Raw genomic sequence first — 21,715 nt, 5'->3', positions numbered from 1 at the left:
GGGGCAGGACAACATACATTGAGGCCAACTCAGATAGGACCACAAAGGAACTGGCGGTGCCTATCCACACGAAGATAAACGCATAGACAGCTCCTCCAGGACCGCCACTAGACGAGGTGCTGTCAGTTGCTGCTTGCTTGCTTTTGCAGGGGTCGCGTTACTGACTTGGTTAGAGGTATCAGTAGAAGACTGAGGAGAGAAGAAGTATGTTAGCTGGTAGCGGAGGTAGCGAAGGAGAGGCTCATACCCGAATATCGCTTCCCATGTGGCGAGAATGGTGCAGCTAAAGCCAAGGGTGGAAAGAACTCCAAAGGTGCGCTGGGGGATGTAGGTTAGAGCAGGGCAGAGAAAGAGAACAAAGAAGGCCTCCTACCTTGAGCACCGACTTCTTCCCCAATCGGGCCAACTCGCTGGAGTCGCGGTCACGGAGGGTGACGGTCGACTGCATCTTTGGGAGGAAGAGCTGACGAGCGAGTTGGGAGTTGGGGATGGGATGGTCGAGTCCGTCCTTTTAAGTCAAAGAGCAGGCTGGTGTCACTCTGGTCGCTTAGCTAGCTGGGATCACCGGATGATCTGCAAGCTGGAGACAGCCTCCTATTCCTTCTTCTGGTAGCACAGCATCTGCCTTGGACAATGACTGCCACTCCCCCTCCTCAACCACTGATTTCTCACCCACTCGGGGATTTTGGCTACCTGATGCTCCCCTACGCTCTTTGAATACCTCGTTACACTGATTCCAATGGACTGCCCATAGCATAGTCAGGCTATGCCGTCCCTTCTTTGATCTGACATCCGAATGCCCAGAGGGATCCTTGTCCCATTGACAAGTTCCTGCTCTTGACTCTCAATCAACAATGTACCCCGTCTGACTCTGATCTCACTCCCCCCTTGACAATAAAATCCCGCACCGATGCCGTGTCTTCCCGTTCATGGATCCTGACCAGCAGCCATGGGAAGATTTGCCAACATCGACACCCGAGACCCAGCCGTGAACATAACGACCTGGTTCCTAGTCGTTGTAGCGGCACTCAGTGTCCTCATCCGACTAGGAACCAAGTACTGGCTTTTCCGAAGGTTGACCAGCGATGATTATCTGATAATTGCTTCCTTGGTGCGTGCTTTTTGCCCATCGTTTGTTCAGTGTTACCAGGTAACCTTTGAATCTTACACAATCTCGGTCCTAGCTTCTCTGCCTCGTACAATCAACCGTGATCTCCAGGGCCGTCGCATACGGGTATGGGGATCATTTCAGCACGGTTTCGAGTGTGAACTTCACGCAGATCATTAAGGTATTCGCCTGCATGTACTCCTGCTTGACAGCTTGCCAGCCCTAACATCTCCCAGTACCAATACGCCGCCTCAATCCTGTACATCATCAGCCTCAGCCTCTCCAAACTGTCGCTCTCGACATTCATCAGTAACGTGAGCCCAGTGCGCAGAGACCACCAACTCGCTACCATCATGCAGGCTGCAATGGTCGTCGTCGGCATCACCGGTGTCTTCGGTACGGCCTTCCAATGTCGTTTGCCCCGACCATGGGATTATTGGCGGCAGAAATGTACTGATTTGGTAAGGCACGGCTGAAACAAAGCTTTTAGGATTCGTATCATACTACCTGGGTTCGAAGGTCCCACTAACCATGTCACATATTCTCAATTATAGAGCGCCTGGGCCGATTTCCTGTCCGCAGCAAACATCGCCACCGATGTCGCGATCGTCATGCAGGCTCTTGTCGTGGTCTTCAGCATCCAAGCGACCTGGAAGAGAAAGCTTGTCTTCGCTAGTGTGTTCCTTTCGAGAGTCTTGTCAGTACAGCCTCTCTCTTCCGAGGTCGTTCCTTTAGCCAAAAGCCACTCCAACTAAATCCCCATAGTGTCATAATCTTCCTGATTGCCGAACTCATCCTCTCCGATCCATACTCCAGAAACCCAACATACGCCCCCTGCCACGCACAAATCGCCTCCCAGCTCGTGCAGTCCGCGAGCATCCTCACCGCGTGCTGGGGCCAGGTAAAGCCCTTTTTAAATAAGCTCAAGTCGAATGGCCTGCGAATCCAGGGCGTGGAGTACCAGAGCTCAGCCGGAACGGGAGGCAAGGGGTACGGTTCCGCATCACGGTCTTCTAGACGCTCGGGAGGTCAGCCGCAGGGCCGTGGCCAAGGTGTGCGAGGAGAGGAGCTCTATCAACTAGTCCCGGTGACGGTGGGGCAGACGGAGACAACTGTTAGTGTTGAGCCAACGCTGGTACAGCCACAGCCACAGTGGTGGGATGCGGATACGGATGCAGACGGGGAAAGACAAAGCTACTCCAGTCGCGTGGGCATTATCCATGAGACGCGCACGTGGGGTGTGAGTAGTAATGTTGGTGGGAGAGGGTTGGGCTGCGATGCTAATGGATCACAGATGGAGAGTATGTGAGCAAGCAGCGATTCTACCCAGCGCTAGTATCAGATAGTAGCACCGTAAATGACCAATCCAATGAATCCAACACATACTACCGTCGTAAACAGGCACGTTGCTGCATCACTAGCCACGTCGTCCGCCACGCCGGGGCGCGTCCTTCATCGTAGAAAAAGCGCCGAAGCAGAGACTGCGTATTCACCCATTCAAACTTGAGTAAATCACCATTCAACGAGAGAAGTCGGGTGAAGAGCTCGCTCTGTATTGCCTCGAGTGTATGTTCTGCATTGCGTGGTGTGAGTATCACAAACCAGAGCCACATCAAGCATTCTGTTAGCGTGGGATCACTCCATACATGGTGCATGTTGCAGACCATGTCTGCTCGCTTTTTGGCCTGTCTATACATGGCAGCTGACGGGTGCAATGACATGTGACTGGTATCGTCGGCAAGACAGATCAAGCCGACGAATATGCATTTTTCGAGAGCAGTCAATTTGTCGAGAGGCACTGGAGATCGCCAGACAGGAGCATTCTTAGGGTCTTGCCCCCGGTGTTTCTTTCGCCACGCTGAGAAATCCTGCAGGAACTCCATTGAGCTGCGCGTGAGTTGGCCTCTGCGGAGTAGATCTATGAAACCTTGCGGGAGATCTAATTGGATGTCTGTATCTAGGGCCTGCGCCTGAAACATGATCTCTTGCATGGGAGACTCATCATTGAGAGTGTGGAACAGTAAGAGGCTTCTGACGATGAGAGTTGATACCTGTATGTCCCTTTTCATGGCAGGAATAGATGTGCCCAGATAATCATAGCCCCCGCGAGCCTCGACAACAGCATCAAGGCCGGCGAGATGGGCCCGGCTGTACTCCACGTGGCCGAGATAGTCATCAATGCATATCAGCAAAGACAGGGCGGAAATGAAAACATCGTCAATAACGCCGTTAGAGAGCCCTTGCTGTACTTCGACTAGGCATTTTCTGCGATGATACAAAATCGCAGCACGGGGGCCGTTAAGTCTGCCTTGCGATTCTAGAGTACACAGCGCCCATGCGATTTGTCCCTGCCGGATACTCTCATGATGAGTGGTCCAGAAAAGCTGGACTGCTCCATAAAATTGTCCCTGAGAGGAGTCATGTCCCAGAGCTCCAGAATTATGTGGAGACATGAACTCGAAAACTACACAGATGAGTAAGTATCCAAGAATAGTCAGGGGGTTTTCCATTAGCTCACAGTAGGACAGGGCTTTGCATGCAAAGGTCCCTTGAGAGCGCAAATATGCGGACTCTATCATCGGAGAGAACTTTCCGCTAGCAAGCGGCCTTGCCATGCTCAACTGCAAGGACTTGAATGGCTCGGTCTCTTCAGAGTGGTTAGGTCCTTGGTGCTGCGAGTCATCGATGCTTTCTGTTACCCAGTCTGCGTGGAACTCCACACCCAATTGGGGCGCCTTGAGATGCCGCCGTTTTTGGGCAGAGTGCATGGCGACGAAGGCGTTGATTGCTCGACGTGATTTTTTCCTTTCTCCATTGGGAGCATCAGGGACATATGGAACAAACATGGTTGGACTTGGGTGGGCGGGTTGGGGACGATTTAATGATTTCTCATCGTGGCAAACTCGAATAGTTACAAGAGCTGCATGGCTTTAGGGAATTCAAGTTGATAAGGCTGTCAGGGGCCGACAGGAGAGTCTCCAACAGACAATCGAGTATTCTGCGAGTAATACTTTGTTGATAGGTAGGCTTATAGCTTCATTGAAGTTGATAGAAGGAGTTGGTGAGGTGGTGAGTAAAGATGAGAAGGACACTTTCCCAATCAAGCTTAGCTGAGGTTTGGGCGAATGACCCCGCTGTTTACATCCATCTACATTCTACAGTTTTATGCTGTCGAGGTCTTTAAAAAAAGCAAATTGCGCCTTCGGACAAATATCAAGTCACTAACCTCGAGGCAAAAACATCACCACTACTTGTATTCATTCTCCTGCAAGCCGCAAAGCGTCCTGGATCATCTCCTCTGTCGCCCCAAGCTCAGGACATAGCAGTCTCTTCGCAATACGCTCTCTATCTCCCTGGACAGCATAGTGTAGCGCAGTCTTACCTTCGTTATCCCTGCGCCAGATCTCTGTCTGTGGTGGTCGCACCGGCCCGTTCAATAACATCTCGATGATCTCCTCCCGGCCAACCGCCACGGCAATCATAAACGGATTGCGTCCAAATCTGTCAAGCGAGTCCTTCTCTACGTCTGCCCTGGCAAGAAGGGTCTTGGACATGTCAACGGCGCCATGGTATGCGGCGGCGGCAAAGGGTGTCAGGCCGTTGCGATCACGAGCATTGATATTGGTGGCCGGGTGGGCGAGGAGGAGCTGCAGAATAGCTGGGCTCTGAACGGGGCTCCTGGCCGCGTAATGAAGAGCTGTTTGACCCTGCCAGTCAGCCATTGTGAAACACCGCGTGTCCATCTTTGGATGCCGTAGTAGGACTTGGACCTTTTCGAGTACACCCGAGAGAATCGCGCGATGCAGGGGAGTTCGAAGTTGTATGTCTCCCCAGCGAAGAGATTCTCCCTCATCGACAGCGAGTAAGTACTGCACGATTTCCTCGGTGCCGTTCCTTGCTGCGTGGTTTAAGGCTGTTAGGCGCGGGGGGATCTGCTTAGCTTTAAGGAGAATTCCGGGGACCTCATCCACAATTCTTTTGAGGATATTGAGATTTCCTCCGTCGATTGCACACTTGAGGACCCGCAGGTTGGCCCGGTCGATGCCCGGATGATTGAACAGGGTATTGAAGATATCTCCGCGGCCTAACCCGGCGGCTACTGCTAGGGCTGACACCTCCCGCACACCGTTGTTCTTGTCTGTGACATTCACATCAAGGTCGTCCCTCTTCAGCAGTTCGACCAGAACATCCTCGTATCCTCGCTCAATAGCCCAGTACAGCGGCGAGTATTCCAGACTTGAACAATTGACATTGATAGCCGGTAGCGAGAGCAAAAATCCGAGAACAATGAGATGCCGCCCACCAGCAGCGATGGTAAGTGGGCTGTTATACCAACCGTCATGGCCATCGCCATCCGCGCTCACACCACTCCGAACCAGAAACTCAACGAGATGCGCATGTCCCCCTCGAGCCGCAATCTCCATCACCCCAACCGTAATATTTCCGGAACTGTCGATGTCAAGCCGAATACGCAGGTCCGCTCCTCTCTCAAGAAGGAACTCAACGATATCCAGCCGCCCAGCTAGACACGCAGCCATGAGCGGTGGCCAAATCGGTTTTTCTCGCCGATGAAAGTTGATATCCAACCCCATTGCCAATAATCGCTCTATATGGTCGTGACGACCTAGATAGGCCGCCACTGCGAGGACCCCAGCGGACGTTCCATCAAAATCATCATCATCATCATCATCAAGCCCCTCGGTATTCCTTTCGAGACAGCCAAGCAAATGAGCTCCTTCCACACCGATCGTGACCGCGATGGCTCCGTCGATGTAAGCCTCGCGTAGCCGCAGAACCTCATCACTGGTCAGACTAGGATCTGAAAGAAGAGCAACAGCCCGCTCTGCAATCTGGATGATGAAATCCACAACCTGGTACGGACTTTTCTGCTTCTTCCTCTCCATACGATCGTCACCGCTGCCAGCAAGTGAATAACAAGACGCGACAAGACGCCTCAGCACCCTATTCACAATGGCCATCCTCGACCCTGTCTCCGGGCCATGAACGAGCACATCCGGAAGCAGCGACCCGTCTCTGTTTCTGTCCACCACAGCAGCAATGAAGAAATCAAGAATGACTACGTCGAATGTTCCTAGAGCGCGGGGTCGTTGTTAGCGCACGGCATACTGAAGCCATTCATGGTTCAGTGTGAACAGTAGAAGGTAATAAATAACACAACGCACTGCAGACAAGCCTCGTATTCAGAAACCAAGCAGCGTGAACACGCTCGGGCTTGCGCTCCCTTCTTGTTTTCCAGCTACTCCCGCCCCAGTCCCATGAGGGTTGGAAATAGCCGAGAATCTCGCGGATGAGTTCTGGCGGGATGAAACGTGTTGTTAAGAACATTGTTTTGTCTCACTGGCTGATTCAGTTCAAGTAGTAGGATAGGGTTGAGGCTAAGGTTAAGCTTGTTCTTACTCTTTGCCCCACTTTGTGAACTGGTTAAGCCTTAAGGAGGTGAGCCGCGAGCGGCTTTGCAGACTTGGATCGGTTCTCACTTCTCAGCCTCTGAATAAGCTGTTAACTAGACGGGATTGCGGCGCTAGCTGAGAATAGTATGGTAAGGTACCCGTGTTCAATATGTGACTTAAGTATAGCCGAGCGGACAGGGGTCTTGTCAGCGACAGGATAGGCGGCTACTAGCTAGTTTTCAACTGTTTGTATAGGCAAAGGTTCATATTCGGTTTGCTAGGGAGGCAGAGAATTAATGTACAACATCGACCCGCGAGTAAGAATAGCAAGCAGCCAACGGGTAACCAACAGACGGCCGCGAGATAGAAATACAATGGGAAAGATACAAGAATCTTCCGGATGGAACCAAGTACAGGGTGTGAGTATGGATGGCATGGGATAGAGATGGAGGCAAAGTGATGAGGTGGAGGACATTCACAAGGAAAGAACTCGGGTAACGGTGCGAAAGGCTACTGCAAATGGTCGGCCAAGCCACATTATCCAAGTACCAAGGAGTATCACGACTCCGACAGCTCGTGCGAACAAAATTGCAACGAATCCAAGTACTAAGATGTATACCAGCGCTTGGGCGAACTCACTCAATGACCAGGAAAGATCCTTGTCTTTGGGCCAGCTCCCAGTCTTGTTGTAAGTGGAGAGGACGGCCAGGCCCTTTCTGAGGACGTGCAGACAGTGTTCCAGCATCCCCAGTATTCCGTTAAGGAATAGCTTGAGAAGAACGATCTTTGAGCCGCGGTTTGTCCTTATCTGGCGGCAAAATCCCTGCACCTGGGCGACGAAGAGGAAAACCATGTCAATGATCATGTGCAGAGTCTCCGAGCTCATGTATTCCTTCTCGTCCGATTTGATGTCGCTATGTTGTTGATCGTGGCTTGAGCTTGAATTTTGCCTGCTAACATCATTCTCTCGGTGCTCATCCACCTGATGTCCATCCAACTCGGCAACATCGACAATCTTGGCCTGCATTGTGCCACGGATACGCGACGGGCTCTTGGTTGCCGGAGGGGTGGCCGTCTTCGTTGGTGATCTGTTACGCGTCTCCGGAGATACTGGAGTTGTTCTCCTCAGAGGTAAACTGCTCACCCTAGCTGACGGGCTAGGTTTGTCGGGAGTGTCGATGCGAGACTCGGTGGACGACCGCGGGATCCCTGGCGTACGGATGTACCCACGCATACCTCGCGGTTTCTCGACGACGCCTTTTTCTGTGGAGGTGGTTTTGGGGTCTGGGCGTGTTTTCACGATCGTGATATTCGTTGCGGGAGCTGGGTCTAAAGCCGCTGCAGAGGGCGCGTTTGATTTCCCCCAGGAATTTTGGCTCACCCGACGAAGGCCCGAAGGCGAGACACCCGCCTTGGTGTTTATTGGGAGTTTTGTTCTTGCGTCGGTGATGATCTCGCCTGCGCTGCGCGCAGTGGGTTCCCGAACGGCAGGCTGTCTGTGCAGGTGGCCTCGAAGGTCCGTCATGGTCACCATAGTACGTGTTATAGTGGGTGTGATAATGAATACATCGTCCTCCCTGGGATCGGATTTGATGTTCGCGGAAGGTTCGGTCTGCTTCTCGGTAGACTCTTGGTCTTGTTTCGCCTCGAGGCTCGCAAACTTCTTTGTCTTCGTTTGCTGGCATCCCGCGTCCCGGCACAGTGCCTTCGGCGATGACTTCGAGCATTGGGCATGCTTCAAATTCCGAGAAATTGGTTCCCACTCTTCTTGAACGAGGGTTGTCTCCCCAGCCGACTTCTTCACGCGCAACGGGGCCGGCTTGAGATCGCCCGATAGCCGAGGCATGCGAGAAGAGATTGTCACGACTTTGGGGCGCTCCGGGGTTGAAAAAAAGAGGATCTCGTCCGGATTCCGGTCGTGTGGCCCATTGATTTCTTTGCACCCTAAAAAAGAACCGTCCGCGTTTGTTCTGGGGGGCTTTTGTTTAGGTGCCGTGGACGACTCTTCCCAGATTGTGCTGAACCTCTGCTTGCCGACTTCATCAGGACAATAGTAGCGGCGATGGCTGGGGAGGTATGATGGACCAGTATCCCCTTCGTTATGTGATGAAGACGGCCTTGAGTCTTGACCATCAAGGGTTCCTACGCGTTTCCCGTCTGAGAAATTCAGGTGATCTTCTGGTGTCCTAGTTCGCGGGCTAGGAAGTGTGTCAGGATCGACCATGGAGCCTCCTTCATTTTGCACTCTCTCAATGCTTTGTTGATATTCAGAAATCTGCTGCACATTCATGGTCGGCGGGTTTGGTTCCCTTGCCGAAGGCATATGGACAACAAATTTATCTTCCCACTCTTTCATGCAAGATGAAGGGCCAGACACTGGAGATACCGATGAGTTTGAATTGTAGGAAGAGTTGGTGGTACTGCCAGACTTGTAGTTCCGGCCAGACGACGCAGTGCCACTTGAGCTTGCGGAATGATTGCTGTTCATTCGCGCTTTCACGTTTGAGAATCGGCTCTCGGCACTTGGAGTACTTTCTTCAGAGCCATCTCGCTTGCCGGGGCTAGAGTAAAGTGTCCTCGCGACAGGGTTGGCCTCAGACGCGCTTGTTTTCTCATTCGGAGATCCGCCCGCATACTTTAGTCTGTGCTTCGCGATCTCTTGCCGTGGAGAGCTGGCTAAAGACATTATCTTCCGGTATGCTCCATTGTGACTTGACTTCTGTTTTTCTTTGCTGCGTGTCGGTGGCGAGTCTCGATCAAGACGGTCTCTGATCCTTCGCCAATATCGTTCGCGTTCTTCATCCGTAGATTTGGGCGAGTCATATTGAGGTGAGCCATGTGAAGCGCCTTGGACTTTGTTTTTAGGTGACGTGGTACTGTGATCGGTAAAGACTTTTAGGACAGGGAGCCTGGTAGGCTTAGGTTGGTGTGGACTCTCCGGTGTATCAGCGTCGGAGTCGTTCTTCTCGGACCGAGTCCCTATCTCGACGGCCCCGTTTCGAATATCGCTTGCGTCGGAGTTGAGCATCGTGTCTTTATCACGGCGAGACCGAGGTTGTAGGTTAAGCAAATGCCCGTTCGCTAGGGGAAGCTCAAATGTCATCGATGCGGTCGCAGTCGCGGCGATGTAGACTCCCAGGTCACTACCAAGTGTACGGCTGGTCCGCTCTTTCCATGGGTGCTAAATATGCATAGGTCGTAATGAGTGGTTGTGGTGAGTTCGTTTCGCAATAGGTTCTTAGGGAAAGAGCACCAAGCAACAAATGTTGTGAAGAAGTTCGAACACCGTTAACTCGGCGGGGTGCACAGCTGGATTGGAGCGTGTATAAGTTAGGGCACTGGAATGCAAAGCGTTGAGTTGGCCACGGCGGAGAATGTACCGCCCAAACGAGGGCGGAATGCGCTTTCAAGTTCTGAGGCAGCTGGAATGGAAACTGCATCCTTGGCAGAAGGATTTTCGAATGGAAGGAACGTTCATCGTCAATGCCGATCCATGACTTTCAGAGGCAGAGAAGTGTTTAAGAATATTATGTTCGTCAGACCCGGCACCGCGACGTCAGTATTGGTCGCAACCCTACTATAGTGGCGATCCGATGGACACACACTGGGATAGTATACCCATAGTATACCCAGAGATTGGCTAGAACGAGCCTCTCCCAGCCACATTCCAACTCTGACCGATGCGTCGCCGTCACATGAGAATGGTATTCATGGTCTATGCCGGATCACGAGAGTTTTTGTACATGCAAGGACAATACCAGATATAACGTACGCATCGGGGCAGAGAATTTATTCGGTTTGTCCATTTAAAATCGCCCGGTCTCTCGCCGGATATTGCGTGCGCTTGCTCCTGGTGTTGATGGACTAGGAGCAGCGGATATATTGCTCTTCTTTAGTGGACTCGAAGGTCGCGCACTGCTCTCGCTATAAAAGAAGTCCCCATTATTACGCAGGCGACGATCAAAGTTTCCCGGTGTAGACTTTCGCAAAGGCGAATTAGCATGCGAGTAGATTCCGAGACTACCACCGTCGCCGCGTGTCGGGGTCGGTCGAAACTGGGGTTGGCGCATGGCAGTTAACTGAGACTTGACCAGTGGCGAAGCGTCCCGCAAATGGCTTGGAGTTTGAACAGAGTGCGAAGGTCTAAGCGGAGTTGAAGTATATGAACTGTTTCGCGAAGTGTTCCCTTCTGGATCAATGTGACGCACATAATTCGGGTTGGGGCTAGTTTTGAAATCTCGGTTGATAACAACAGCGGGTGTATATGTGTCGACCTTATTGTACTTCTCCTCAAAGGCAGTAGTAGGGCCAGAGAACTGGGTTCCGACCTCTCTCATCAAAGGCTGAGTTCGAGGATGCACGAACTTTGTATCGTACTCTTTCAGGACTTCTTTGTGAACCACCATAGAGTCTTTAGCCTGCTGCTTGAAAAAGGTTGAAAGAAAAGACATTTGCACAGAGAGCAAAGCCGTCACCACAAGGGTCGTGACAATGGTAACGCTTGGGCGAGGGTCGGAAAGTTGCGTAGGTAGGAATATCCAGTAGATCAAAACATGTCCAGGGCTGAAGAGACAAAACAACCGAAGGCATATTGGTAGCGGATCCCAAAGCGCAAGCTCCCAAACATCACGTTCAGCATTTGGATGTGCCCTTGAGTCTGCAGAGCCTGAAAGCGCATTCGCGAGGTATCGCAGCGGTGAAGCTGCCACTGGTGTAGAGTCGACACGAACACGATGAGCGGAAGGAGTAGCAGGTGTCTGATCAATGGAGGCTTCAAACATGCGATAATGTCGCTTGCGGTTGAATGTGTAGAAGGTATTGAGCGCAGCGGCCCCAGTCAGGAAGTGAACGATAAATGACGCCTAGCAATGACCCGTTAGCTCAGATACCTTTATAGTGTGCGTCGCCCGAGAGATACTTACGAGCCAGCTCAACCATGAAACTCCTGCAGCTTCACCAAACACATCATCGACAGCTTGACTGCCATTCTGCCGGCTGTTGGCGCGCGCAATCATAAAAACGAGGTTCAAAGACACTCCAAGCGTCGTCGCCCAGTTCTTCTCAAATTGATCCCAATCACTTGTGTCGATCTCCTCAGACAGCCAAAGCAGGAAATCCAGCGGGTTCAAGTAAGACTTGATACGCTCCGCCAACGGCTGGCGGCGTACAAGCCGGGGCATTTTGATGTCAACAAGGAATGTGCGGGATAAGAAAGTAGTAGTAGAAGAAGAAGCTGTGAGCAGTCAGAGTAAAAAGTGAGGATTCAGAGCAAGCCTCTTGACAAGCACAGAACACTAGAACGCTGACGTTTGAAGCTCCAGACTCCATTGTTAAGTAAACAACAAAGAGAAAAAAGATGGGGGGAAGCTCGGCTTAGTAAGCGGCGCTAGCAGCGATAGCAAGTGTGCAGGTGGAACTAAAGCCGTTCGGGATGACGATTGACGGCTCCGAGTCGGGGATTGACATCGGGTTCGAGTTCATACAAACAGTTGCTGTGAGACCAGTAACTACAGAAACAAGTCCGGAGCTATTACACTGAGGACTGCCTTGAGACGCCTGTTGCAACCTCTCCTCCCCGCCCATCACCATGGCGGCCGCCGCTAAGGTACCAACTCCCCGCCCCCCAGCTATCGCGCAGAGGACAGCTCTAACAAGCACGATTATATAGGACCGACAGTTCCTCGCTGTCATCGGCGACGAAGAGTAATCACTACCAAACTACCCGATGCCTTGTCCAGACACCCCCGCTAATATCCGTCCCAGCTCCGTAACTGGCCTTCTCCTCGCCGGAATTGGGGTGAGTGTTGTCCCCTCACACTCCACCAAGCAACAGGCAACATCCTAACTCTATCCTGTTACAGCACGTCACAGACGGCCCCGACCCCCAACGCAACTTCCTCGTTGTTGACGCAAAGACCGAGAACTCAACGATCGAAAAGGCATTCCAGAACTTCACGCAGGAGCGGAATGATATTGCTGTTCTCTTGATCAACCAACACGTATGCTCCCCACCAGATGGACGCTGTATCTTTGTCTAGTTAGTGCTGAGCTGAAATTCCTACGCTACAGATTGCAGAGCGCATCCGCCACATCGTCGACTCTTACTCCGAAGCCTTCCCCGCCGTGCTCGAAATTCCAAGCAAGGACCACCCATACGATCCCGAGAAGGACAGTGTGTTGAAGCGCGTGCGTCGGTTATTTGGAGAATAGATCTGTGCAGCATCGCGTGTTTTTTTATATCATATATTCTTAGCATATACATGACATGTCCTAAGCAAGGTGCTTGGTTCCAGGTACATGAGATAGCTTTCTTTCGTCCAGGCTGCAGCCGTAGACGTCTTCATGTCGGTGACGGGTAGATAAAAGGTTACACGACGTTGTCAGGAGGCTATTCAAGCTCTCACGGTGTGACGCACAGCTGCGTCTCAGTACACAGACTATGATGTACACTGTCAGGACCGCGGGTAGTTAGTGGTTGTGGCTACTAGGAATTCAAGGAGAGCTGTCAAAATGCTGCATTATGGCACTAAAACTAATAAGAAAACCTCAAATGTCTTTGCTCGATAGAGTGGACCATCGAGATGCGAGAGTAACTATAGATTGGACGATGCGGTTGGCTGTGGTAAAGAGGACAGGAAAACATCCCGAACGCCGGAAAGACGTAGCACTCGTACATTAATAGCGGAAACCATGACATGATATATGACGGGTGCGTGAAATTGCAATTAAAAGCAGAGCAGACAGATATCAAGTGCGCGGCATTAGCAGATCGTGAAGGAAAACAAATATTGGAAATCAGATCATGTAGGCGTTACAAAGACACGACGGGTTAGGAGCGTGTACAGGGAAAGGCAGCTTGCCACTTAGAACTGGATGTTCTTGGCATCCAAGCAGGTGAGCCTCTCATCATCTTTGGTGAAGACGTCGGCGTGGACGGTGTACCTGCCCTGTTGTGGAGTTAGCTAGTGGTTCAAATACTTCGTATTCAAAGAAGAGGCACGTACAGGAGGGATCTGAGCAGGAAGCTTGACCTCCTTGGTCAGAACCAACGGCCCCGCCTCCAAGGGACATTCCAGGTCAACGTTCACGAGCTGCTCGCACAGGTCGGGCCGTTGTCGGACCAGAGTGATCAATCCGTACTTGACTTCCAGGGCGACATAGGCTCCCTTCTCAACGGTTTTGTTCAAAATACCCTCAGCCCTGATCTTGAGCACTTGGCCACTGAAAGGAGTTAGCATTGATCGCTTAGGATGACAGAGCACAGGATGACTTACGCCTGAGGAGGGTTTGGAGATAGATCCACCGATTTGATCTCGAGGAGATCCCCAACGGCGTCGGTACAGAACTCCAAGGGATTGTTCCCGTTGACAGATTTTCCAGTGCTTATGACATCCTGGGAGCCAAAGAACGTGGCGGGTGTGGCAGAGACGGTGAGGGGTGCGAGGAGCAGAGCGGCGGCGGACGATAAGAGCTTCATGGTCGCGGGTCGGAAACGGGATGGTATTCGAGTGCGAGGCGGGTTCAAAGACTGGCAGTTACGACTGCAAGTAATGAGTCAAATGTACCTTACGTAGATGCAGGCACACTATCGTGGAGAAGAGAGCGTTAAAGTGAGAGATTTGGCGACGGAGATGGTGTCATGGGACGGAGAGCGCCTTCAAAGTGACGAATGGCTGGGTGCACGTGACCGCGCCGCCTATCTTTAACCAAGCCATGTTCTTGGCACTTTGTTTCTGACTACACTTGCAGCGGCCTAAATGGGAGCCTGCTATAACTCTACTTACTGGCAATAGACCTGTCTTGTTGCTCGTTCCATTGCTGAATACTGGCAGCATGTTGGTTATCTTCATGAACAGCCCTGCCCCATACAAGCTGCTCACATATCTACTATCTGAGACTCCCGGAGTCCCGAGTCAAAATGAACCGCCCCACTTGGTCTCCATTATCTCCGCACGGGCTCTGGAGTCGTTGATTGATAACACACACAAGCAAATGTGATGGCCGTAGGTTCATTTGTGGTATGTTATTTACAGCTATATATCATTGGCATCATTGATTTAATGTTCGGAAACAAAGATTCCTGCCATACCCATGCCCTATAAGGGTTCGTTAGCAAAGCTCTGCTTCTCGGGAAGGCCTAGCAACTCACCGTTCCGACACACATCGATGTAACCGCTACCCTCTTGTTCTGTCGTCGCAGTTCCGATAGAGCGGTAACGACCTGGCGGGCGCCTGTTGCTCCTAAGGGATGACCAAAAGCACTAATTGGGTCAGCACGAAATGTTCGTCTTCTAAACATTTCGAATTGTACTCACATAGCACCACCGCGCGGGTTCACTTTGGCCTCGTCTAGTCCAAGCTTCTGAACGCAGTATACGCCCTACCATACAATCAGCCTCATGACCAAGTTAGGTGCAGGAGTAACATACCATGGATGCGAACGCCTCGTTGATTTCAAAAATGTCAATTTCGTTATTGGTCAAACCGAACTTGGAAAGAATCTTGGGGATGGCATATGATGGCCCGATACCCATGATTCTGGGCTCCAAAGCCACGACAGTAGCGCCACCAAACTTGCCGAGAATAGGTTGTCCGAGCTCCTGAGCGCGAGATCGCTTCATGAGTACGAGGGCTGCTGCACCGTCGGTGATCTGACTGGCATTTCCACCGGTTGTGGCACTTGGATTCCACTGAGGGAACGCAGCACGAATCTTGCCTAGTGATTCGGCGGTGGTGCCGTAGCGGATACCGTCGTCGCGGTCGACAACGATGGACTTGACTTCACCGGTTTTGGGATCCTTAATCTGTGTCTTTACCGGCACAATCTCATCCTCGAACCAGCCAGCCTTCTGGGCGGCCTCCGCTTTTTGATAACTCTTTGCCGCGAATTGATCGTGCCTCTCGCGAGAGATATTGAATTGACCAGCAACGTTCTCAGAAGTCTGACCCATTGGTTGTTGATTTTGTGAGGCAACCGGGTGCGACAGGATCTGCTCAGACATTTCTGGCGCGCCACCGTCGGCGTTGGTGCTCATACTTTCTGCGCCAACCGCAATTCCAACGTCGATAGAGCCAGCAATGATCTGGTTCGCGATGTTCTGAATTGCCAGCAATCCAGAGGAGCAGAAACGGTTGGTAACAGATGCAGCTGTTGTGACAGGGAAGCCTGCTGCGAGTACAGCAGAGCGGGCAACGTATGCTTGCCCGGGGCAGAGGCAGTTACCGACGCAGACATCCTCCACGAGATTGGGATCTAGCTTGGATTTTTCGCGTACACTCTGGTCGGACCATTAGACCATAAAAAAAAATTAACGGGCATTTGGACTTACTGTCAACAGGGAGATAAGCAGATCATCAAGGCGAGTATCCTTCAAGCCACCCTTCCTCGCCTTTGTGAGAGGGGTTCGCACGGCGAGGGTGATCACCTATCCAGAGTCAGCCATACTATTGCAATCAGAATTTAAAGCAAAGGAATATGACATACCACATCATCGGGATTCTTAGCCAACAGTCTATCCCTGGAGGCCGCAGCACTCGAGCCCGAAAGCTGATTTGAGATGGAGGAGAGTCGCTGTTGGGGAGAGGACATTGTGTAGGTAGTACGTGTGGTGGATGAGAGAAAAGAAAGGCGAGCGAGATTTGACTACCCCCAGGCCCTGATATACCTAAGAACTGAATGGGGCGAGCTCGATCAACCGCGGCTCTGGGGAAGACTCGCTGCACCAACAATAACCAGCCGAGAGAAGACCGGCGGCGGGCCAGGAACTGATCTGCCGAATTCGACAGCGACAATAGAATGCCAGTTCCTGTCGATCAGACACCAAGATGCTTGATGTAAATACGAGACTTATACCACACAGTCTACGGTGTTCTACGAGGATTATCTATAGCCTCTGCTCAAGTTGAGATCCTGCAGGAAAGTCCAGAAAGTGTCGGGAGTCCGGGACAGATGCAAAGCAACAGAGCCGATGGGGAATGCCGCCGATTCGTCACGCTACTGTAAAATACGGTAACTTTGGCGGCCGAGGTTGTCGGTGAGGCGATCTCCAACAGTCCAAGCTGCATCAACCACGCTTGGAAACCTTCGTAACTGCGAAAGAGGGTATTGTAGAGAAAGAACTACCAGTGATAAGCACAGGCAGCTTATATATGCCCACTTCACGCTAAGAAACATGCTGTGTGCATCTATAATTACACGGCAGCTGTGGTGGAAGCATTGGATTTGAATGTTGAGTTGGTTGCGGGGGGACTCCCGGTTCCCACTTGGATACGATTACGGAGTAGTACGTGGGGAAAGATACGTACGGAGAAAACATCCACCCTTGCTTGGGCTTGGAACTCGTCAATTACAACTTGGCACTTGCTGCAGGCTCGGTACTTTTGGTTGAATTCGGAGTCATCATGTCTCCGATTACCGTCTCGTCCTGGGGCCGACAGCTGGGAGGCTTTGCACCCACTGCCACCCCGTGCCAACGCGGTGCACGGCAAATCCCCGACTTTCAGTTCCCGTCCCCAGATTCCGTCCCTGACTCGGGCTGGTGGAATTCAAGAGCTTCAGGTTAAAAGACTAGCATGACCGCTTAGCATTTTGTTGTTCTCCTACGTTTTGGATTCGGTGTTGTTAGCAAACGCTCGGTGAACATCATGGATATCCTCTCTGAGATCAGTGTCCCTGCCGTGGCCGCTGCCTCTGCTCTCTCTGTTGCGGCTGGTGCTTATTTGAATGCCAAATTCTCAATCTCGACAGACCTTACTACTCTCAGGAATGATCGAGCTTGGGCGAAGCGGCTGGATCAGCGTATTGCTCAATTGGCGGGTACGACAACTGTCTATGGATTGCTCCAGCGCGTTGTCGATGTAGACGGGCAGGGCTCAACCGAAGCTCTATGGTTTGAGGGAAAGACATGGACTTACTCGGAATTGAAAGACCGTACGTTCTCCGTCATTCAAGCAGTTTAGCATACTGACAGCATCATGCAGTTGCGGACCGGCTGGCCGCCCTGCTCCAAGAAAGGGATATCCATGCTGGTGACTTTGTTGGAGTCTTTACAACAAACTCACCCGAGATGGTTGCTATTATCTATGCTCTCTCAAAGTTAGGCACTATTGCCGCAATGATTAACATCAATCTGAGAGGTATGTACTCATCAAGTGAGTAGAAGATCAAATCTAACGGCCCGCCAGATGACACATTCATCCATTGTCTCAACGTCTCCAGCGCCAAATTGATCATTTCCACCCCTGATTTATCGCAGTTTGTGTGCTCAGACTTACCTCATCTATCGTTCAACATATCATCTTTCGACGGCATCTCTCCCATCTCTCCAGTATCGGAGCTCGTCACATCTGCAGACCTACAACGATACTCGCCATCTACCGTGACAGCCGCAAAGCGAACACCCGCTGATTTATCAGCCCTCATCTACACATCAGGAACCACCGGCAAGCCCAAAGCCTGCGCCATCCGCAACATGCGGGACATGGTAACCTCAAACCCGCTCTCACAAGACGTCAACAACCCCTCAAGATACTTCCCCATTCGCACATACTGCTCCCTCCCACTCTTCCACGGCACAGCCTACTTCACCGGTCTGTGCTACTCGGTAGGGACAGCAGGCACGCTCTGCATCCGGCGCAAGTTCTCAGCATCCAAGTTCTGGAAAGACGTCCACGACTCCAAAGCCACCCGAATCCTCTACATCGGAGAACTATGCAGATACCTCATGGCTACCCCACCATCACCCTACGACCAAAACCACTCATGTATCGTCGCCGGCGGTAACGGCCTCCGAGGAGACATCTGGGAACGCTTCCGCGAGCGCTTCAACATCCCTGAAATCCGAGAATTCTACCGCTCAACCGAAGGAATCGCCAAATACGACAACTTCGGCTTCGGCTCATGGGGAGCCGGCAAAGTCGGCTTCGCTGGCCCCATCGCACGACTATTCGAGGACGAAACAATCATCGTCAAATACGACACAGACACGGAGCTTCCCTACAGAGACCCCAAGACCGGTTTCTGCATCAGGGCTAAAATCGGTGAAGAGGGCGAAGCCATTGGCCGTGTCAGAAGCCGCGGCATGCTCACGGAGTACCTGAAGAACGAGGCAGCTACGGAGGAAAAGCTCCTCCGGGATGTCTTCGAGAAGGGCGACCTCTTCCAGCGAACGGGCGATCTGCTCGTGCAGGATTTCGACGGCTGGGTGAAATTTCAGGATCGTGTCGGCGATACCTTCCGGTGGAAGGGCGAGAACGTCAGTGCGGGGGAGATCAGAGATCATATCAGTGCGATTGCGGGCGTTCATGATGCAGTTGTTTATGGCGTCAAGCTTACTTCGTATGTCTTTTTTACATTTCCACCTTAACTTTGACCCCTAGTCGATGCCTAGATGCCTCGTTTCTAACTATCTCCAGGTACGATGGACAAGCCGGTGCCGCGGGGATCACGCTAGAGGAGCACACCGACGCTGCGGCGGCGGAGTTCATGGGGAGGCTCTACCCTGAGCTAAAGAAGAAGGGTGTGCCGTCTTATGCGCTTCCGAGACTTGTACGGTTGACGGAGAAGTGAGTCTTTCTTCACCATATATCACCAAGCACTTTTTTTAACATATATATGTCGCAGGGTTGCAACGGGAGTCACATTCAAACAGGCCAAAGGCGAGTTGACGAAGAAGGGCTGGAACCCGTCGACCGACTGGAACGGCGACAAGCTCTACTGGCTGAATGGCACCAAATACGAGAAGCTTGATGAAGCTGGTTGGGTTTTGATTGAGACGGGGCTTGCGAAGCTGTGATACCCTTAAAGAGTTTTGGGTTGATTCCTTGGTTCGATACTATATAAGATAGATATATATTGTGTAGTATATCTGCTCTAGATGTAGACCTAGCAGTCGAACTCCGATAAAGCAACAATAATCCATCTATATAAGTAAGCAATACTCCGTATGTAGATATACTCTATATAACCTCCTCCTCCCTACCAACCACCCTCTTCTTCTTCCTCTCCTCCTCCAAAAAGACCCCCTGCTCCCTCCTACTAGCCCCCAAATCCAACCACCCCCAAAGCACCCCCGCCGAAAGCACACTGAGCCCAAACAAGAAGTAAAACGGCGTCGACTCCGCCCTTTTGCTCTCCCCCGCACGATCAATAATCGCACTCGACACCAAAGGCCCGATGAAACTGCTCGTCTTCCCAACAATACTAAACAGGCTGAAGAACAGAAACTCGTGGCCGCGCGGCGTTACTTCTGAGATCAGGATCTGGGAATAGCTGTACCAGGGGCATACGAGGAGGCCGTAGAAGGCTTGGTAGGCCCAGACTTCCCAGGAGTTGTGGAAGCCGAACTTTGACGTCCAGTTGCCGATCATGCCCCAGGTGTCGAGGAGGATTATGGAGATGGCGATGATGTTGAACATGGTTTTGGGAGTTAGGGAGAAGTGTTTTTGGAGGGTCCAGAAGGTGTGGATGCCGATTGCCTGGGGGGTTGTTAGCTGAGGTCGAGGGTGTGTGAGAGGGGTTGGGCGGGTGGTACCTGTGCTGCGATCCCGACGATCAAGAGGTATGTCAGTTGGAGGGTGTTGTATGCAACGATACTGTTCTGGAGTGTTGCGATCACGGTAACGGTTGTGTTGAGGGAGTCGCCGAGAAGGAAGTACCCTAACATCGTGGTTAGCATATACATTCTTCTTGGCGTATGAAAAGCAAACTCACCGACAAGATAAAGCAAGCTCTGCTTCAACCTCCAGATTTGGCCTGCTGCAACATAGATCTGCTTCATGCCAGCAACAACAATACTCCTCCCCTCCGTATCCTGCCCGGGCCTTCTCTTCTCGAGCAAAAACCAAGGCACAGAAACAAGCACCCAAACACCACTCGCAAAGGCAATCAGCACGCTCAGCCCCCAGTTGTTGTTCGCCTCGCTATCATCAACTCGCAAGCCGAACATAATCCCCACGATAATCGCGAGGATGAATATCTCCGCGACAGACTGTACATAGAACGCCACATTCGCAAGCTGACTCCTCTTCATCGTGTCCGCAAAGTCATACTCCTCGCGAGATATACTACCAGCCTGGAACTCATCCGCCTTGGCTTTCATCTCGGGCGTGTTCCGTGCAAGACCGGGGAACGCAGCCGTCCAGAAGGTTAATGTTGTTTGGTACGCGATTAGGCCGACGATATATAACCCCACAGCGACGTGCCATTTCTCTGCGTCGTGGACGCCCAACCAACCGAATCCGATCCCGTACGCGACAAGCGAAAGTCCGATAAGGATGTTCGGTCGCCAGGTCCCGAAGTCTGCGAAACTGCCGATTACGAGGAAGACGACGACTTGGATGGCGAAGGAAATGCCGTTGCACAGGAGGACGATGCTCTCGATTGAGCGCTCTCTGCCGGCAAAGAGCAACACCCCTGAATCGCCGGCGGCTTGGTAGAGGAGGTTTTGGAAGGCAGTTGGTGCGAAGTCTGGTTCTTGTTAGTATACGACACTTTGGTGGTTAAGCTTTTGCCAAGGTTCTTGTCTTTATCCTGGCTAACTATGGAGGACAAACTTACTGAACAGAGACAGCCCATTATTTCCAATATAGTAGCTAGTACTGTTCAGCAAAGGGATCTCTGGAAGCTCAACTTCACGCACGCATAATAGGCCCAAATCTCCGATCGGGTGGTGGCGTATTTCTCGTCGAATTGGTCGGGAGCCGTGAGTTGCGCTTCGGAATCAGGAACGCTCTGGACGATAGGGTCCTGGAGTTTCCCATCATCTGGGGTTATGAGAGCGGCCATGGTATCGACTGACTGAGAGATGAGCGCCGAATGTATCCCTCAAGATGTTGAGGAAATAGAGAGAAAGAGCGTGAAAAATCTCAGTCGAAAGACCTGATTCTGACCCCTCCGGACCCCGGGTTGAAGCGATAAGGCTAGGCCATCACTGGCGTCGCTAAGCACGAGTTTTAGACGGCGAATCAAATTCACGAGGAGTGATCGAGCACGATCTATGGTGCGGGGCGTGGATCGGTGGAGAATCGACGTTGCATTGAGTTTGGAGCGATTATATACGTATCGGATGCCCTGCGCAGTCAATTAGATAGACGCTGTGTAAAACAAGAGGATGTGGCTCCAAGGCTGCAGTTCAATATTTGAGGACTCAGATACGGTAATCAGAGAACAACTACACCCTTTCTGCCGTTGCTCTAC

The 21,715-nt window shown here is 51.8% G+C and overlaps 11 protein-coding genes across 11 annotated transcripts; 3 read left to right on the top strand and 8 right to left on the bottom strand.

The window, feature by feature from the left end:
• Window positions 1–60: 60 nt before the first annotated feature.
• BJY04DRAFT_224193 (uncharacterized protein) lies at window positions 61–448 on the bottom strand (the record flags this gene model as incomplete). The annotated part of the gene is made up of 2 exons (XM_073717884.1): window positions 61–318; window positions 374–448. The coding sequence occupies 2 exons, from the start codon at window positions 446–448 to the stop codon at window positions 61–63; spliced, it is 333 nt and encodes a 110-aa protein (XP_073565137.1).
• A 501-nt stretch (window positions 449–949) lies between these two features.
• Window positions 950–2,417, top strand: BJY04DRAFT_224192 (uncharacterized protein; the record flags this gene model as incomplete). Its single annotated transcript, XM_073717883.1, has 6 exons — window positions 950–1,111; window positions 1,185–1,289; window positions 1,345–1,569; window positions 1,663–1,805; window positions 1,874–2,348; window positions 2,403–2,417. The coding sequence occupies 6 exons, from the start codon at window positions 950–952 to the stop codon at window positions 2,415–2,417; spliced, it is 1,125 nt and encodes a 374-aa protein (XP_073565136.1).
• BJY04DRAFT_202456 (uncharacterized protein) lies at window positions 2,038–4,124 on the bottom strand. Its single transcript, XM_073713208.1, has 2 exons — window positions 3,627–4,124; window positions 2,038–3,572 (listed from the first exon to the last, which is right to left on the bottom strand). The coding sequence occupies exons 1-2, from the start codon at window positions 3,952–3,954 to the stop codon at window positions 2,494–2,496; spliced, it is 1,407 nt and encodes a 468-aa protein (XP_073565135.1). The 5' UTR covers window positions 3,955–4,124; the 3' UTR covers window positions 2,038–2,493.
• A 241-nt stretch (window positions 4,125–4,365) lies between these two features.
• BJY04DRAFT_224190 (ankyrin repeat domain-containing protein) lies at window positions 4,366–6,454 on the bottom strand (the record flags this gene model as incomplete). Its single annotated transcript, XM_073717882.1, has 2 exons — window positions 4,366–6,200; window positions 6,292–6,454. 2 exons carry the CDS (start codon window positions 6,452–6,454, stop codon window positions 4,366–4,368), a joined length of 1,998 nt encoding a protein of 665 aa, XP_073565134.1.
• A 419-nt stretch (window positions 6,455–6,873) lies between these two features.
• On the bottom strand, window positions 6,874–9,882 carry BJY04DRAFT_232772 (putative NTP binding protein). Its single transcript, XM_073719802.1, has 5 exons — window positions 8,650–9,882; window positions 8,520–8,613; window positions 8,294–8,489; window positions 8,059–8,254; window positions 6,874–8,028 (listed from the first exon to the last, which is right to left on the bottom strand). The coding sequence occupies exons 1-5, from the start codon at window positions 9,620–9,622 to the stop codon at window positions 6,995–6,997; spliced, it is 2,493 nt and encodes an 830-aa protein (XP_073565133.1). The 5' UTR covers window positions 9,623–9,882; the 3' UTR covers window positions 6,874–6,994.
• A 443-nt stretch (window positions 9,883–10,325) lies between these two features.
• On the bottom strand, window positions 10,326–11,699 carry BJY04DRAFT_232769 (Nur1/Mug154 family protein; the record flags this gene model as incomplete). Its single annotated transcript, XM_073719801.1, has 2 exons — window positions 10,326–11,381; window positions 11,442–11,699. 2 exons carry the CDS (start codon window positions 11,697–11,699, stop codon window positions 10,326–10,328), a joined length of 1,314 nt encoding a protein of 437 aa, XP_073565132.1.
• A 271-nt stretch (window positions 11,700–11,970) lies between these two features.
• BJY04DRAFT_202450 (H(+)-transporting V1 sector ATPase subunit F) lies at window positions 11,971–12,907 on the top strand. The gene is made up of 5 exons (XM_073713207.1): window positions 11,971–12,124; window positions 12,188–12,222; window positions 12,283–12,316; window positions 12,381–12,518; window positions 12,589–12,907. The coding sequence occupies exons 1-5, from the start codon at window positions 12,107–12,109 to the stop codon at window positions 12,727–12,729; spliced, it is 366 nt and encodes a 121-aa protein (XP_073565131.1). The 5' UTR covers window positions 11,971–12,106; the 3' UTR covers window positions 12,730–12,907.
• A 109-nt stretch (window positions 12,908–13,016) lies between these two features.
• Window positions 13,017–14,143, bottom strand: BJY04DRAFT_202447 (ML domain-containing protein). Its single transcript, XM_073713206.1, has 3 exons — window positions 13,794–14,143; window positions 13,524–13,740; window positions 13,017–13,466 (listed from the first exon to the last, which is right to left on the bottom strand). The coding sequence occupies exons 1-3, from the start codon at window positions 13,994–13,996 to the stop codon at window positions 13,383–13,385; spliced, it is 504 nt and encodes a 167-aa protein (XP_073565130.1). The 5' UTR covers window positions 13,997–14,143; the 3' UTR covers window positions 13,017–13,382.
• Window positions 14,144–14,276: 133 nt separating this feature from the next.
• On the bottom strand, window positions 14,277–16,455 carry BJY04DRAFT_202441 (putative peroxisomal 3-ketoacyl-coA thiolase (Kat1)). Its single transcript, XM_073713205.1, has 6 exons — window positions 16,004–16,455; window positions 15,849–15,944; window positions 14,949–15,797; window positions 14,835–14,899; window positions 14,669–14,780; window positions 14,277–14,615 (listed from the first exon to the last, which is right to left on the bottom strand). The coding sequence occupies exons 1-6, from the start codon at window positions 16,106–16,108 to the stop codon at window positions 14,577–14,579; spliced, it is 1,266 nt and encodes a 421-aa protein (XP_073565129.1). The 5' UTR covers window positions 16,109–16,455; the 3' UTR covers window positions 14,277–14,576.
• Window positions 16,456–16,996: 541 nt separating this feature from the next.
• BJY04DRAFT_202439 (putative bifunctional fatty acid transporter/acyl-CoA synthetase (FAT1)) lies at window positions 16,997–19,365 on the top strand. The gene is made up of 5 exons (XM_073713204.1): window positions 16,997–17,449; window positions 17,500–17,655; window positions 17,704–18,856; window positions 18,934–19,083; window positions 19,142–19,365. Exons 1-5 carry the CDS (start codon window positions 17,164–17,166, stop codon window positions 19,311–19,313), a joined length of 1,917 nt encoding a protein of 638 aa, XP_073565128.1. The 5' UTR covers window positions 16,997–17,163; the 3' UTR covers window positions 19,314–19,365.
• A 111-nt stretch (window positions 19,366–19,476) lies between these two features.
• On the bottom strand, window positions 19,477–21,365 carry BJY04DRAFT_232765 (MFS transporter; the record flags this gene model as incomplete). The annotated part of the gene is made up of 5 exons (XM_073719800.1): window positions 21,159–21,365; window positions 21,077–21,111; window positions 20,231–20,986; window positions 20,052–20,176; window positions 19,477–19,995 (listed from the first exon to the last, which is right to left on the bottom strand). Exons 1-5 carry the CDS (start codon window positions 21,302–21,304, stop codon window positions 19,477–19,479), a joined length of 1,581 nt encoding a protein of 526 aa, XP_073565127.1. The 5' UTR covers window positions 21,305–21,365.
• Between the last annotated feature and the right edge of the window lie 350 nt (window positions 21,366–21,715).

The sequence above is a fragment of the Aspergillus karnatakaensis genome (genome assembly GCF_047715665.1).
Source record: "Aspergillus karnatakaensis strain CBS 102800 unplaced genomic scaffold BJY04scaffold_85, whole genome shotgun sequence".
Lineage (NCBI taxonomy): Eukaryota > Fungi > Ascomycota > Eurotiomycetes > Eurotiales > Aspergillaceae > Aspergillus > Aspergillus karnatakaensis.
Note: the sequence above shows the minus strand (reverse complement) of the source record. Positions and strands in the feature narration are given on the sequence as shown.

Coding starts and splice junctions, on each gene's coding strand:
- BJY04DRAFT_202456 (XM_073713208.1), bottom strand. CDS start 3,954: ATGTTTGTTCCATATGTCCCTGATGCTCCCAATGGAGAAAGGAAAAAA. Junction 3,573..3,626: donor ATGCAAAGCCCTGTCCTACT/GTGAGCTAATGG, acceptor TCATCTGTGTAG/TTTTCGAGTTCATGTCTCCA.
- BJY04DRAFT_232772 (XM_073719802.1), bottom strand. CDS start 9,622: ATGACATTTGAGCTTCCCCTAGCGAACGGGCATTTGCTTAACCTACAA. Junction 8,490..8,519: donor AGCACAATCTGGGAAGAGTC/GTCCACGGCACC, acceptor AAAGCCCCCCAG/AACAAACGCGGACGGTTCTT. Junction 8,255..8,293: donor CGGCTGGGGAGACAACCCTC/GTTCAAGAAGAG, acceptor CGGAATTTGAAG/CATGCCCAATGCTCGAAGTC.
- BJY04DRAFT_202450 (XM_073713207.1), top strand. Junction 12,223..12,282: donor GCTGTCATCGGCGACGAAGA/GTAATCACTACC, acceptor TATCCGTCCCAG/CTCCGTAACTGGCCTTCTCC. Junction 12,519..12,588: donor TTCTCTTGATCAACCAACAC/GTATGCTCCCCA, acceptor CCTACGCTACAG/ATTGCAGAGCGCATCCGCCA.
- BJY04DRAFT_202447 (XM_073713206.1), bottom strand. CDS start 13,996: ATGAAGCTCTTATCGTCCGCCGCCGCTCTGCTCCTCGCACCCCTCACC. Junction 13,741..13,793: donor TCTCCAAACCCTCCTCAGGC/GTAAGTCATCCT, acceptor AACTCCTTTCAG/TGGCCAAGTGCTCAAGATCA. Junction 13,467..13,523: donor TTCCTGCTCAGATCCCTCCT/GTACGTGCCTCT, acceptor ACTCCACAACAG/GGCAGGTACACCGTCCACGC.
- BJY04DRAFT_202441 (XM_073713205.1), bottom strand. CDS start 16,108: ATGTCCTCTCCCCAACAGCGACTCTCCTCCATCTCAAATCAGCTTTCG. Junction 15,945..16,003: donor CTAAGAATCCCGATGATGTG/GTATGTCATATT, acceptor GACTCTGGATAG/GTGATCACCCTCGCCGTGCG. Junction 14,781..14,834: donor AACCCGCGCGGTGGTGCTAT/GTGAGTACAATT, acceptor TGACCCAATTAG/TGCTTTTGGTCATCCCTTAG.
- BJY04DRAFT_202439 (XM_073713204.1), top strand. CDS start 17,164: ATGGATATCCTCTCTGAGATCAGTGTCCCTGCCGTGGCCGCTGCCTCT. Junction 17,450..17,499: donor TTACTCGGAATTGAAAGACC/GTACGTTCTCCG, acceptor AGCATCATGCAG/TTGCGGACCGGCTGGCCGCC. Junction 18,857..18,933: donor TATGGCGTCAAGCTTACTTC/GTATGTCTTTTT, acceptor AACTATCTCCAG/GTACGATGGACAAGCCGGTG.